Genomic DNA, 13,552 nt, shown 5'->3' with positions numbered 1-13,552 from the left:
TACGGGTTTGCGGTTTAGAAACTTCCAGCTGATTCCAGCTGAATCAGGAGGACTGAACAGGAACACCGTGTTTTATTGGGTGGGAGGGGAAGAGCTGTGTGCGTGGTATTTGTAGTCTGTGGGCAGAGCTCTTCTAATTTGAAGCCTCACAGTCACCTCGTCCGTCTTTACAGTTTCAGATTTGGGGAGTCGAGGCCACCTTAGGTGCGGTCACTTCTCCAGAGTCACACTGCAGGAAACATCACTGAATACCTGCAGTGTGCAGGGCAGCCCACTGGGCACCCCAGGGTCTCGCCATGCTGTGTGGAAACGGTCGTGCTGTTTTCTGGCCACTTGCCGCACAGAGATGTCAAAGTGTATCCTTAGGCCGGCGTTGTCTTTGAGAGAATTTGGTGATGAAATAAATGGTCCTGCTGCAGCAAGCCAGCATTCTGAACCCCTCAGAAAGACGGCACGCGCCACCTTCTGGTGGAAGTGAGCGAAGTCCTGTGGTGAGGGACAGTCAGATTCCCGAGCGGCCTGTGGGGCAGGAACACTGGAGGTACCCTGTTAGAAGCTGCAATAAATACCTCGCTGAAGGCTTTTTCCGATTTCCTAATCAGCCGGCTTCCACGTAGACACGCCGCTTAGAGGAAATGGGTAAAATGTTTGTATGTGTGGTTCTTTATTCTTGAGTAAAATCACAGGGTCAGAGTTAAGCAATATCATCACATCATTGCAGAGTTAAAGTTCCTCTTCAAGAGGACCTAACTTACTTCCATGAGTCATTGATTCATCAGTGGTGTCTGAACCCCAGTCTGAGCTGAGGTGTCCTTCAGTGGTAGAACACTTGCTGAGCATGCGCAAGGACCTCGGTTCCATCCCCAGCTCCTCAAAACAGTCAAACAAACCGTGGTAAAACAAAGAGCATGAGACGCCATGTTTCTCGGTTCCCAGTTTGTTTGGACAGCCCTGAGCCCGCCACCCCAGCCCACTGTGTGGCCAGTGGGTAGGTTTTCCTCGTTGACTTCAGTTTCTTCCTCCCTCTGCCTCCTTTCTTTTCTTCTTTTGGAGTGCAGTAGCCTTGGCTGGTTTCAAAGTCTTGATCCTCCTGCCTCGTCCTCAGTACTTGAGATTACAGGCAAGCGCCGCCATACCCCACTGATGACTGGGTTTTATATTAGTTCACTGTTAACAAAGCAGGAAGCTCCAGATTTCACAGGCTTGTGATATGGTGTGGTATCAGGCTTGCTTAAGTGAAAAATGTGTGTATTTAAGCATCAGAAAGATTCTGGAGGAGTGGGGCGGGGGGGGGGGGGGGGCAGGGAATGACCAGTAGCCTGGGGTTGTTCAGCACCTTGGGTCTGCTTCACACGGACCCACACTGGCTTTCTGTGAAATAAGGAGTCAAAATCTTGATCACCAAAGAAGAATCGTGAATAGAAGCAGAATGACTCATAGCCTGGTTCCCACTGCCTTTGGGAGTTTTCCATCCTGGGTTTATCTCGTTTTTTAGCGCCCCCCCCCCCACACACACACACAGTAATCACTCATCAGTAAATCATTTGCCCATTCGTCATTTCTGGGGAAAACTTCAGTGGAGGTCGTTGCCCACTTCTGAAGGACCGAAGGAGGGAAAGGCGATGCCCTGAGCTCGCGCTGCTCCGAGCTGAGCTCACGCTGCACTGCACTGCTCTGAGCTCGCACTGCTCCGCTCTGAGCTCGCACTGCACTGCTCTGAGCTCGCCCTGCCGTTTCAGGAGCGACGACAAGGAAGCCGCGGGTGTGCTGGTCAACTGCCCGGCCTACTACAGTGTGTCTGCTGCCAAGGCGGAGCTGCTGAACAAAATCAAGGACATGCCCGAGGAGGTGCCCGAGGAGGAGGAGCAGGAGGACGTCAACGAGAAGAAGGTAGAGTGGGACTTGGTCTCCCCAAGGGTGGGGAGGTCCTGGTAATGAACACGGCCACCAGCCCCTGAGGCAGGGGGACAGCTGTCGTCCCATCCCGGGCAGTTCCCAGAGGCTCCTGGGAGCGGACGGGGCAGGTAAGTCACTGTCATTCTCCTTTTGCAAAGGGTGAAAGAAAGCTTAGAGAGGTTGAGTTACTTAATAAGGTCTCACAGGTAGAGCTGGATCTCAGCACAGGGACTCTGACAACTGTTCTCGGCTGCTGGTTGTAGTGTATGTAGGTCAAGAGGAAAACCAGAGGCTCTTAGACTTTTGCTTAGGGAGAGAAGCCAGCTGTCCAGACACTTGGAGGAAAGGTAAGACTGACCTTTCTTTATACACCCCACCCCCAGCTCTTTAAAGCGCAGGATTGAAATGTTAGCATTTGGTACTCCTACAGACGTTTTAAATGTCAGACATTTTTACATGACCGTGCTGTTATCCCAGCCTCCCCACATACCATGTCTGCAGGGCAGAACGCCCTTCCACTTTGCCTCCAGCCCTCCCTAGACCCCAGGCCCGCCTTCTGCAAAGGACCTTTGCGGCTAAGTCAGTGTGCATAGGATGTGTGCTCTAGCGCTGGTGATACCAGGAATCATTGACAACCTGCATATGTGATTCTACCCATGTACAGAACGTGCCCCAGGGCCTCTTCCTAATGTGCTGGGTAAAGAAAGCCACAGTGCCCAGACACCACCACCACCACCACCCCCTGAAACGGAGAGATTTGAGAGGCACCCCCTCAGATTTTCCTCTTACTGCTGCAGCATTGTGAGTTCAGGGCTGGAGGGCTGCAACAGCCAGGAAGTAGTACACCACATTTCTCCCAACCAGAGGTTTCTCCTTCGGGTCCCCGCTGACTGGGCCCGTTTTGTGGGTCATAGTGCTTTGCTGCACCACAGAGAAGGAGCCGTTTGTGTGCCGCCATCCATGGGTTATGTCGTTGTGACATCATCAACTGAGTGTCTCCCTGTGTCCTCTTGTCCTGCACGTGGGCATCTCTGCACTGCTGTAGTAAGGGGTTAAGTGCACAGCACTTCTTCTCATCTCCGGTTGTTGAAGATTTCATTATTTGTTTTATGTGTTCAGTGTTTTGCCTGTATGTATGTCATGTATGTATGTCCACCACATACATGCCTGGTGCCTGTGGAGATTAGAAGGGAGTATCCGATCCTCTGGAACTCCCTGTGTGTGTGTGTGTGTGTGGTGTGTGTGTGTGTGTGTGTGTGTGTGTGTGTGCGTGTGTGCGTGCGTGCGTGCGTGCGTGCGTGCGCTAGAAATAGAACCTGGATCCTCTGGGAGAGCAGCCAGTGCTCTTGACCGCCGAGCCCTCTCCAGCCCTCATTTCATGTTTGAACTGCTTTTTTATTACTTTATAGGACTAACTCATCCTCTCAGGAAGTAAATCAGCACTATTCAGTTAGGGTCCATGGGTGAGCTGCTTCCCTAATCTTTCTTTACACAAAATTCCACCAGTACCTATATTGGCACATTTTAAAAGCGTGACTTTAAAACTACTTTACCCATTGCTCTGGAGAGTGGCTGCTGCTGACGGGTCCGAGAGGCAGCTGTGGCTCCTCGGCTCTCCGATTCGGCTCTTCTCGGTTGGGTTTGTTTTGTGTTTTTTGGAGTTTTTATTTTATTTTATTTTCGGAGATTTTTTGTTTTTGTTTTTTGAGACAGGGTTTTTCTGTCTGTCTGTCTTTCTGTCCTGGAACTCCTCTAGACCAGGCTGGCCTTAAACTCACAGAGATCTGCCTGCGTCTGCCTCCCGAGTGCTGGGATCGAAGCCGCGCACCGCCACTCAGCTTTTTTTTTTTTTTTTTTTTTGTTAGTGTTTCAGATATCATCATATTCAGTTCTGAATTTTCCATTTTTAGTTTCTCTGTTGTTTGCATGTTCCCATTCAAGAGTGTTTACTCTGGTAAAGAACACTTATTTAAAAAAAACAAAACAAAACAAAAACAAAAACATTTTAAAGACTGATAATCCCAATGTCAGAATCACAAGTCTAGCATCTGTGAGTGGCCTTTTCTGGTTCTTATATCCTGAGTAGCTGTGTGCTGTGTTCTGTGTTGTTGTGAGCCCTGGTCCCGTTAGGAGCCTCTATAGAGTTGGTGTCTGAGGCAGACATCAATACTGTACGCCCAGGATGTCTCACTTTGGACAGTAATTCAGCACGCAGTCCATTTTCGGAGTCCTTGTGACATTCTGTGACCACTGTGCCCTCAGGCTCTAGTTTGGGACTGTTGGCATGGTGCAGTTCTCAGAGCCTGGCACTGACTTTGCTTCTCCCAACATGTGCAGCCTAGAGGTGAGCCCAGAAGCTCCGTGAGCCCCTGCAGCATTCCGAGCATCTTCTGGTCCAGCTCCCTCCTCTCTGGGGGTTTCCCACAGTCTTTGGCTCCCAGGGACCCCTGTTCATAGTCCTCTGGCTGGAAAGACAGGTTCTCACTCACAGCACTCTATGCAGCTATGCAGAGCAGCCTATGCAGCTATGCAGTTCTTTAAGGAGAAGGGGAATGTGATGGGATCCCCTCACACTCCAGACCGAGGGGTTGCTTCCTCCAGCTCCCAGGAAGGGTTCTGGGGTGCCTTGCCCCCACTACATGTGGTGGGTCTCCCTGAGTGGAGCCACACTGGAGACAGCTGGGAGAGAAATCACAGATTCCCCATATCAGTTCACCCAAGCCCAGCTCCACCCCCAGGCTCTACAGACAAGCTTTCCTCAGTTTACCCTGTGGCTCTCAAGGTGTGAGAAGCAGGAGACTCACCCATGTGGGTTGCTGTTGTGCACCTCAGTCTGCTGCCAAGGTCAGCGTCTCGGAATGCCCTCCTGAACCTCGGGGTTTAATTACAACATGCAGAGGGCGGGGGCGCTGCAGTGGCTTAGTTATGGCGTCTTCACTCACACCAGAGTTTCCCTCTGGGGCTTGGCAGAAGGCAGGATGGATGGGCATTTCCAAAAAGTCCCTGTGGAGCAGGGCGGGTGAGAGCAGTCACAGAAGGTGGTACAGCCCTGGCACACAAAATCCAGGGAGCCATTGGAGGGCCTTTGAAAGAGGGTTGTTGTGGAAATAGGCAGGAACTGGTGTGGATTAGTGTGGAGGGTGGAAGAGAAAGGTTGGTCAGGATGGCCCCCAGCTGCAGGCTGCTGCACTGGCAGGGTCAGCTAAGGATGGCCCCCAGCTGCAGGCTGCTGCACTGTCAGGGACAGCTAAGGATGGCCCCCAGCTGCAGGCTGCTGCACTGGCGGGGACAGCTAAGGATGGCCCCAGCTGCAGGCTGCTGCACTGGCAGGGTCAGCTAAGGATGGCCCCAGCTGCAGGCTGCTGCACTGGCAGGGTCAGCTAAGGATGGCCCCAGCTGCAGGCTGCTGCACTGGCGGTGTCAGCTAAGGATGGCCCCCAGCTGCAGGCTGCTGCACTGGCGGGGACAGCTAAGGATGGCCCCAGCTGCAGGCTGCTGCACTGACAGGTCAGCTAAGGATGGCCCCCAGCTGCAGGCTGCTGCACTGGCGGGGACAGCTATGGATGGCCCCCAGCTGCAGGCTGCTGCACTGGCGGGGACAGCTAAGGATGGCCCCCAGCTGCAGGCTGCTGCACTGTCAGGTCAGCTAAGGATGGCCCCCAGCTGCAGGCTGCTGGACTGTCAGGATCAGCTAAGGATGGCCCCCAGCTGCAGGCTGCTGCACTGTCAGGGACAGCTAAGACAGCATCTGGGAAGACAGTTGACCTTGCAGATTCATTACTGTTCCTCCATCTTAGCAGACCTTAACTGGCACCAGGGACCATCTCAAATAGATACAGTGACATTCCAGTCACCAGCCTCCTGGAGGAGAAATGGGGAAGGATTCTTGGCACAGGATATGCTGGGTGGAGGTTTGGCCTCCTTACTAAGTCTGAAACTGCCCAGCTTTCAAAAGCTGGGCAAAGCCAGCAGTACCACGCTGTGCCCTTGATCTCACATTTACAACCAAGGAAGAAGCCTGGACTCCACCTGTCCCCAGCCCCTCGGCCAGTAGTGCTGGGCTTTTCTTGAGGTAAGAACAGCCACCAGGAGTCATGATGTTTGGGGGAATGCTGTGGGTACAAACCCTCCCAGCAGGAGGCAAGCGGCGCTGCCACACAGGGAAGCTGGGTCAGGCGTCTGCTTTCTCCAGACTATCCTGACCTGTGATGATAGCACAGAAAACAAGGTATGTCTGAGCAGTTTGTTTCCCAGCGGCCTCACACGGGCTTTATTTCATTTGAGCCCTACAGCGTCCCTGTGAGCTATTTGGAAGTGGTAGTTGAGGTCTGCACCCTGGAGCCAGACAACCTGGGTTTAAGCCTGGCTCTGCCACTTACTGTATGGGCTTGGGCCTGCCCCGCACCCTCCGTCCACCTCCCGGGGCTTATCAGTGACACGGGCAGGATGTGGTAGGGCCTGTGTTGTTGAGTTGTCAGAGCAGTGGTTGAATGGAAGATGCTTGTTCTGCCTGGCCCAGAGCATGCGCTCCGTAATGAAGACGTGAATGCAGGCTTCAGGCAGGTGCTGTGGGCAGCTGATGGCACGGGTCAGGTGACTGCCTGGCAGTGATGGTGGCAGGAGCCGATCCCTCTCTGACTCAGTGTGTTCATCCAGTGATGAGGGAGAGAGAGGCCCCGCAAGAAGCTTCCTGCAGATGGCGAGATGGGAGGATGTGTTGAACTGGGTTTAGAAAAGGAACCCATATAAATAGCATCTCCCACAGCCGGAAGTAACGTTTGTCAGACGAAAAGCCCAGTGGGTAAATGTCAGAGGTTTACAAGTGAAGTAGCTCCCTCAGGAGGGAGACTGGTATGTTACTAACAGTCTCTCTCTCTCCGGCTGAAGAGATGGCTGAGAGTTAAGAGCACTTGCTGCCCTTGCGGAGGACCTGGGACCTGGGTTCAGTTCCCCGAACCAGCAAGGCGTGCGTGGCTCACAGCTACCTGTAACTCTGGCTCTAGGGCATCTGACACTCTGTTCTGGTGCCCACGGGCATCTGCACATGTGCATGCACACGCCACATACACACACACACACACACAGCGCACATATTTACAAGCAGTACACACATAGATGTTTGAACAAATCCTTCCCTTCTCCCTTTCCTGCCCTAAGTGAGTTCTATTGAAGTCTGCTCTTTGTTGTTTTAAAGATCTTCCCAGCAAGGAAGTGGCTTTAGCACAGCAGGCTTTGACACTTTGGCCTCCTCACTGCATTAGCAAGCCCAATCTCCGTAATAAAGACTTAAGAAAAACAATCCACCTATGTAAAGGGTGAGACAGGAAGGACTGAGGTGCCGGCCTTTCCGTGAAACCCACCCACCGTGCGTGTTCACAGGCTTCTGTGGTATCCACTGTGGCGCTCCCCAGCATCCACGCCCTTGACAGCCAGGGCTGGGCCTGGACAGAAAGACCCAGCAGAACCCTTGACCCCTGACCCCCATATGAGTACCTATGCACCGAGCCTGCCTGCTGCCTAGGGTCTGAGAACCAGCAAGCTGAGGCCAGGACTGGCAGAATGTGCCCCCACCCCTGCCCACCACCAGACGTGTAAGGGAGACGTGCCCATTCGTGCTGGGGTTTGCTCAAGAGCAAAGTGATATTTTCACACTTGACTCTTAAAGTACCAGGATGAGGGTTTTTTTTTTTTAATGGGGGGGCGGGACAGGGTGGGGGTAGACATCAATTAAATCAATAAGGCATTTTGAGTTCCCTTCAGGAATAATGTCCTAAAATGCTAGATCCAAAAGAAGTCATATTTAGAGAAATAATGAAAACAGGCTGTTGGTCCCCTTTTTCTACAGTTGTTTTAAGCGTTTTCCTAGAAGTTTTATATCCTCAGGACAGGAGTTTAAAACAGAGGCCAAAAATTTGGGCAAGCAGAAAGCTTTCTTCTGTAGAGTAGATCATTTTAGATAAACTCCAGTTTTCTTTTGTAATTACAGTGTGCACGTGCCTAGTGTGTGTCTAAGGCTCATGTGCCATGGCATGCAGGTGGTGGTTAGAGCAGCTCTGTGGCGTCCTTCTCTCCCACCATGCTTATGGAGGCTCCAGGGATTCAGGTTGCTAACCCTGCATGGCACTCCCTTGACCCGATAAGCTGGCTCTCTGGCCCTGTGTTTTCTATTTTAAAAATATTATGGTGCTTATTATTTGTGTATAATGTATGCATGCTCAACAGTACATACATTTGGAGGTCAGCTGACAGCCTGGGCGAATCTGTTCTCCTGCAACTGTGGGAGACCAGGGTATTAGTCAGCCTTGGTGGCAAGCACCCCCACCTGCTGGGCCATCTTAACCACCCTGTTGTTTTTTTTTTTTTTTTTTTAAGAGAAGATCTTGCTGTGTAGCCATAATGCACCTGGAACTCACTGTGTAGACCAGGCCTTGAACTTGCAGCTGGCCGCTGCTCCTTTCTCCCAAGTGCTGGGATTACAGGAGTTTACTGAGCATGCCTGGCTGATACAGTATCGGCTCATAATATTTAGAGTGCCTCGCAGCTGTGCTGTCCAAGCTTAAGAACACCAGGGCTGGCGTCTCCTAGCTGTCGGCCATGCTCTGGCAGGGAAGCCCTGGACGGCCTGACAGTGTCTGCTGCCCTGCTGTTATCCGGAGCTGCTCTCACATGAACGAAGTTAGCCAAGCTCAGCACTCCCTAGCAGGCAATTCTGCAGTTATGGTCTGCCTGCTCTGTCTCGCACCATCATGGCTGCCGGCGAAGGGGCTTGGGGGCGGGGCAGTAGAGAAAATAATTAACCTTAAGTAATATTCCCTCCCACTGTTTCCTGGGCTCAGTCTTCCATTGAGGAGTCAAGTGCTGACGCTATACCGCTTCCCACTGAAAAGGTAACAGGTGTCTTTAAGCCGCCCACAGCCATGAGGAGTAGGGAATTTGGAAGGACAACAGGCTGTCACTATTCCAGCCAGAGCATGAGCATTTCAAGGATGTATGAACCTGCTGACACAGAGCTGTGAGGTTCTGGCTCTGGGTGGCAGGTTGAGCATTTCCCTAGGGCATTGCGAGCATGCTCCTAACCATGACTGGGGCTCAGAGCAAAACATCAGCTTCATTGCCTTCCCCCATCTCCAGTCCTTTGTATGCCAAGGCTGGGCATGGTATAGATGCCCAATGATCCCAGCACTCAACAGGCAGAGGCAGGAGAATTGCCACAAGTTCCCACAGTACTGTCTACACAGTACATTGGAAGCAAACCTGGGATACATAGCAAGACCCCCAGAGGTTGTAATCAACAACAAAATACACACAGAGGATAAGTTCGTGTAGCCTCATTTATAAGTACAAAAAATTGTAATTAGGGGTTTAAATTACATAGCCATGGTAACTAATCCAAATTTAGTTCACAACAAAACCTGACTTTCTGATAAAGTTCTGGCATCAGTGTCAGTAATGATTATGTGAGAATTGCCCCTCAGTGGACACTTCAAGCATCACCCTCACCTGTTGTACGTGGTAGAACGGTATCTATGAAACATGAGGAGACGGGTCTGTGCGGCATGGAGTGCACAGTAGTTACCGTGACAGGTCAGCTATCGCTCAGCTCTCAGACCATGGACCAGGCCCTTCTGTCCTGTTGCGCGGCTCCTCTGTAAGAGGATGTTTACCCTGCCCCTGCCTTCTAACTCATGGCATTGTACCCAGTAAGAACAGTCACAGAAGGACTGAATGAGAAGTTAACACACCAATGGGAGAGGCAGAACTGTGCGCCATGACATGGTGGGGAAGCATGAGCAGGCAGTGTGTAATCAGGTGTTGGCCGGTAACCAGACATTAGGGGAAGGCCAGAAAAATGTTGACAGTGAGTCACTGGTCCTTGGAGAGCAGAGGGGCCTCTTAGCTGAGCCTTGGAGGCAGGGTGGGGCTAGGAGGTGCTGGCTGCTGGCTCATCTTTGCTGTGTGGCTCCCCTGTTGTTCCAGGCTGAGCTCATCGGAAGCCTCACCCACAAGCTCGAGACCCTCCAGGAAGCGAAGGGGAGCCTGCTCTTGGACATCCAGCTGAACAATGCCCTGGGAGAAGAGGTGGAGGCCCTCATCAGTGAGCTCTGCAAACCCAATGAGTTTGACAAGTACAAGATGTTCATAGGGGACTTGGACAAGGTGGTCAACCTGCTGCTCTCGCTCTCTGGACGCCTCGCCCGGGTGGAGAACGTCCTCAGCGGCCTCGGTGAAGACGCCAGTAAAGAAGAAAGGGTATGTGGCCCAGCGGGTTGCCCTGTGCCCACAGAGAGCAGCCGTTAGACACGGTCCCTTCGCTCAGACGGTGGTCTCTGTGGAGCTGTGGGCATCAGCATCTTCCTACAAGATGCAGTGCTGACACTTAGGGAGCTAGATCCCACAGTTTTTCCCCTCCCTCCTTGCTTCCTCAAGGAGATAAAAAACGATGGTAGACATTTAAGAAAGAGAAGGACAGGCATGGTGTCAGACGGACCGCTGAGAAAGGCCACAGAACTATTAGGATGACGGGGCAGGAATGAGCTCCAGGGAACCTGAGTGGAGGGCCCAGGCTGTGGGTGGGTACGCTCCTGGCATGACAGTGCTGTTGTGACTGTCACCAGGCTTCATGCTGCATATGTAGTGTTCTGAATCCTTACCACGCTGCCTTAGTGCCTGGCCTCTTTAAGAAACTAAAAGTGGGGCCTGGAGAGGTGGCTCAGAGGTTAAGAGCACCAACTGTTCTTCCAGAGGTCCTGAGTTCAATTCCCAGCATCCACATGGTGGCTCACAACCATCTGTAATGAGATCTGGCGCCCTCTTCTGTATACATAATAAATAAAAAATAAATCTTTAAAAAAAGAACAAAAAGAAACTAAAAGTAGCTGGGTGGTGGTGGCGCACGCCTTTAATCCCAGCACTCAGGAGGCAGAGGCAGGCGGATCTTTGTGAGTTCGAGGCCAGCCTGGGCTACAGAGCGAGATCCAAAGCTACACAGGGAAACCCTGTCTCAAAAAAAGAAAAAAAAAAAAAAAAAAAAGAAAGAAACTAAAAGTGTCAGTAGAAAAGAGGGAAAAGTGACCCGGTAAATACCAAAGTCCAGCATCTTCATATGCAGTGGCAGGTCGTGGGGGAGGGGAGGAACGGCCATAAAGTGCAGAGTCTCCAGGTTTTTATCTGAGACACAGGTGAGAAGGATACGGCTTGTGTAATTCAGTGCCTCCAGACTGTACTGGGTAGGTCCGATTAGTGGAGAGAACCTGTGAAAATGGAGGGTCTGTTTTTGTTTGGTTGTTTTAAGACAGATTTCACTGTGTGGTGTAGCCCCAAACCCACCCTTTACAGTTATACTGTTTCCTAGGCATTATTATAGAAATCTTACAAGCTGAGCATGGTGTTGATGGTGCACACCTTTAATCCCTTGGAGAGGCTGTGTTAAGTCCAGCCTGGTCTACATGGCACGTTCCAGGCCAGCCAGGGATCCATAGTGAGACCCTGTCTCAAAAAGATCTAACAAGCTAGTTGGCAAATGTGGGGCAGGGTCACATGAGCCTTTACTGATCCTAAGTAAGGTAATTTATACTGAGGATTTGAAGCATCTAGAAAGTCAATTAGCCCTGAAGAGACAAGGCTGTTTACCATTGGGTATATGTCGGCATCTTTGGTGGACAGACTTCAATTCCTGATTAGAGGCCCAAGAAGCAGCCTGGGGTGGTGAAGATTGACTCTTTAGAGATGGGAATGTAGTCCTATTTTTACAGTGGGGGGGAGGTGGTCCTCAAAACTTGTATAGTTGTTAGTTTTTTAAAGAATTAAGAAGAGGTCGTGTTAAAACACAGATTTTAGGGCCCTTCCTGCAGAGGTATAAGATTTTTAGCTTGCTTATTTTTACTTTATACTAATGGTTGTTTTGCCTGTTTAAGGAATGCCCTGTTACTGCCATGTGGGTGCTGGGAATCGAACCCAGGTCCTCTGGAAGAGCAGTCAGTGCTCTGAACCACCACACCATCTCTCCAGTCCCCTGCAAAGTTTTTGATTCAGTGGAAGGAGAGGAGGCTGGGAATCTTTCTGGTGTCCCCAGGGGGGTACAGTACTCAAGAAAAGTGGAGAATTGACTCTCTAAGTGTAAACCTAAAAGGGTCAGGTTGTTACCACACAGTGTTCAGCATAAGGATCGTAAACTTGAAAAACCTGTCCTTAGCACAAGTGAGTCGAGAAGGGGGCTGCAGTCTGATGCAAGGCAGCCGCAGGGTCCTGCATCCCCTGCCTTCCCAGTGCTGCATCCCCATATCCCCTTCCCCGTGCTGCATCCCCTTATCCCCTTCCCTGTGCTGCATCCCCTTATCCCCTTCCCTGTGCTGCATCCCCTTATCCCCTTCCCCGTGCTCCATCCCCTGCCTTCCCCGTGCTGCATCCCCTTATCCCCTTCCCCGTGCTGCATCCCCTGCCTTCCCCGTGCCGACCGCCCGTCCGCTTTACCCTGGCAGAGCTCTCTGAACGAGAAGAGGAAGGTTCTGGCTGGCCAGCACGAGGATGCGCGGGAGCTCAAGGAGAACCTGGACCGGAGGGAGCGCGTGGTGCTGGCCATCCTGGCCAATTACCTGTCGGCCGAGCAGCTCCAGGACTACCAGCACTTCGTGAAGATGAAGTCCACACTCCTCATCGAGCAGCGGAAGCTGGACGACAAGATCAAACTGGGCCAGGAGCAGGTCAAGTGTCTGCTGGAGTCACTCCCCTCGGACTTCAGGCCCAAGGCAGGGGCCATCTCCCTGCCCCCAGCCGTCACCAGCCGTGTGACTCCGGGTGTGACTCCGGGCGGGGGCTCTGGACTCGGGGCCATTTTCCCAGCGTTGACCTCTCCACTTTAACCTCTCCTGAAAGACCCAGCCAAGAGACGCTACTCCCAACACTATTTAATCTGAAAGATGTTTCACTACAACCGCAGTCTAGACTGGGGGGTCTCTGGGGGGCTTCCGGGGTAAAAGGAAGAGATTGCACCCAGGAGGAAGGCCGTCTTTCCTTTCACGGTTGGTTGGTCTTGTGAGCTCGCCTGCTGCCGGGGCCTTCCCACCGTATTTACTGTGGCGTAGAAGGAAAGTCAAAGACGCCGAGCTGATGGGAGGGGGTCTGATCGTGGAGGTGTTCCCAGGCCGAAGCAGCAGAGACCAGTGTGTGCCACCCTCAGGAATGTATCCACAGTGGCCTTCCTTGCTGGTGGGCAGCGTACCCTGATGGCGGGGTGCAATACCAGTCTGAGACACAAAGCCTTAAAGAGACACACACGTTAAGAAAACTGTAAAACCTTGAACCTTTTTGTTATTTATATTTTTAAAAATGAAAAAGATCATTATGTTTGTGTGCTAACCACTGACTTGATTCTATGTGTGGTGGATGTAGACAATTACGTGTGAGCTTTGTATTTTGTGAAGACCTTAATGAAGAATTCCAAAGATAGTCAAATTGAATATGGAGATTTTTGTGAGTTTTTTTTTTTCCTTCTGCTCTTGTCTGATTTGTGTGTATACATTTGCGTGTAAACACACTTGTGTGTATGCTGTGTGGGTGGATGTGAGTGCCAGGGTATTCATGTAGAAGTTAGACTACAACTGTGTGTGGGCTCTAAGGCTCGAACTCGGGTCGTCAGCCTTGGGTAACTAGTACTTTT

The 13,552-nt window shown here is 51.6% G+C and overlaps 1 protein-coding gene across 1 annotated transcript in view; it reads left to right on the top strand.

Annotated features, from left to right (window-relative positions):
* Shroom3 (shroom family member 3) overlaps positions 1–13,352 on the top strand; it is a 48,717-nt gene extending 35,365 nt beyond the window's left edge. The window contains 3 exon segments of the mRNA XM_036201474.1: positions 1,740–1,890; positions 9,874–10,146; positions 12,375–13,352. Of these exon segments, the coding sequence (XP_036057367.1) occupies positions 1,740–1,890; positions 9,874–10,146; positions 12,375–12,755 (805 nt within the window). The 3' untranslated portion in view covers positions 12,756–13,352.
* The last annotated feature ends 200 nt before the right edge of the window (positions 13,353–13,552 follow it).

This window comes from Onychomys torridus, chromosome 10 (assembly GCF_903995425.1).
Source record: "Onychomys torridus chromosome 10, mOncTor1.1, whole genome shotgun sequence".
NCBI lineage: Eukaryota > Metazoa > Chordata > Mammalia > Rodentia > Cricetidae > Onychomys > Onychomys torridus.
Note: the sequence above shows the minus strand (reverse complement) of the source record. Positions and strands in the feature narration are given on the sequence as shown.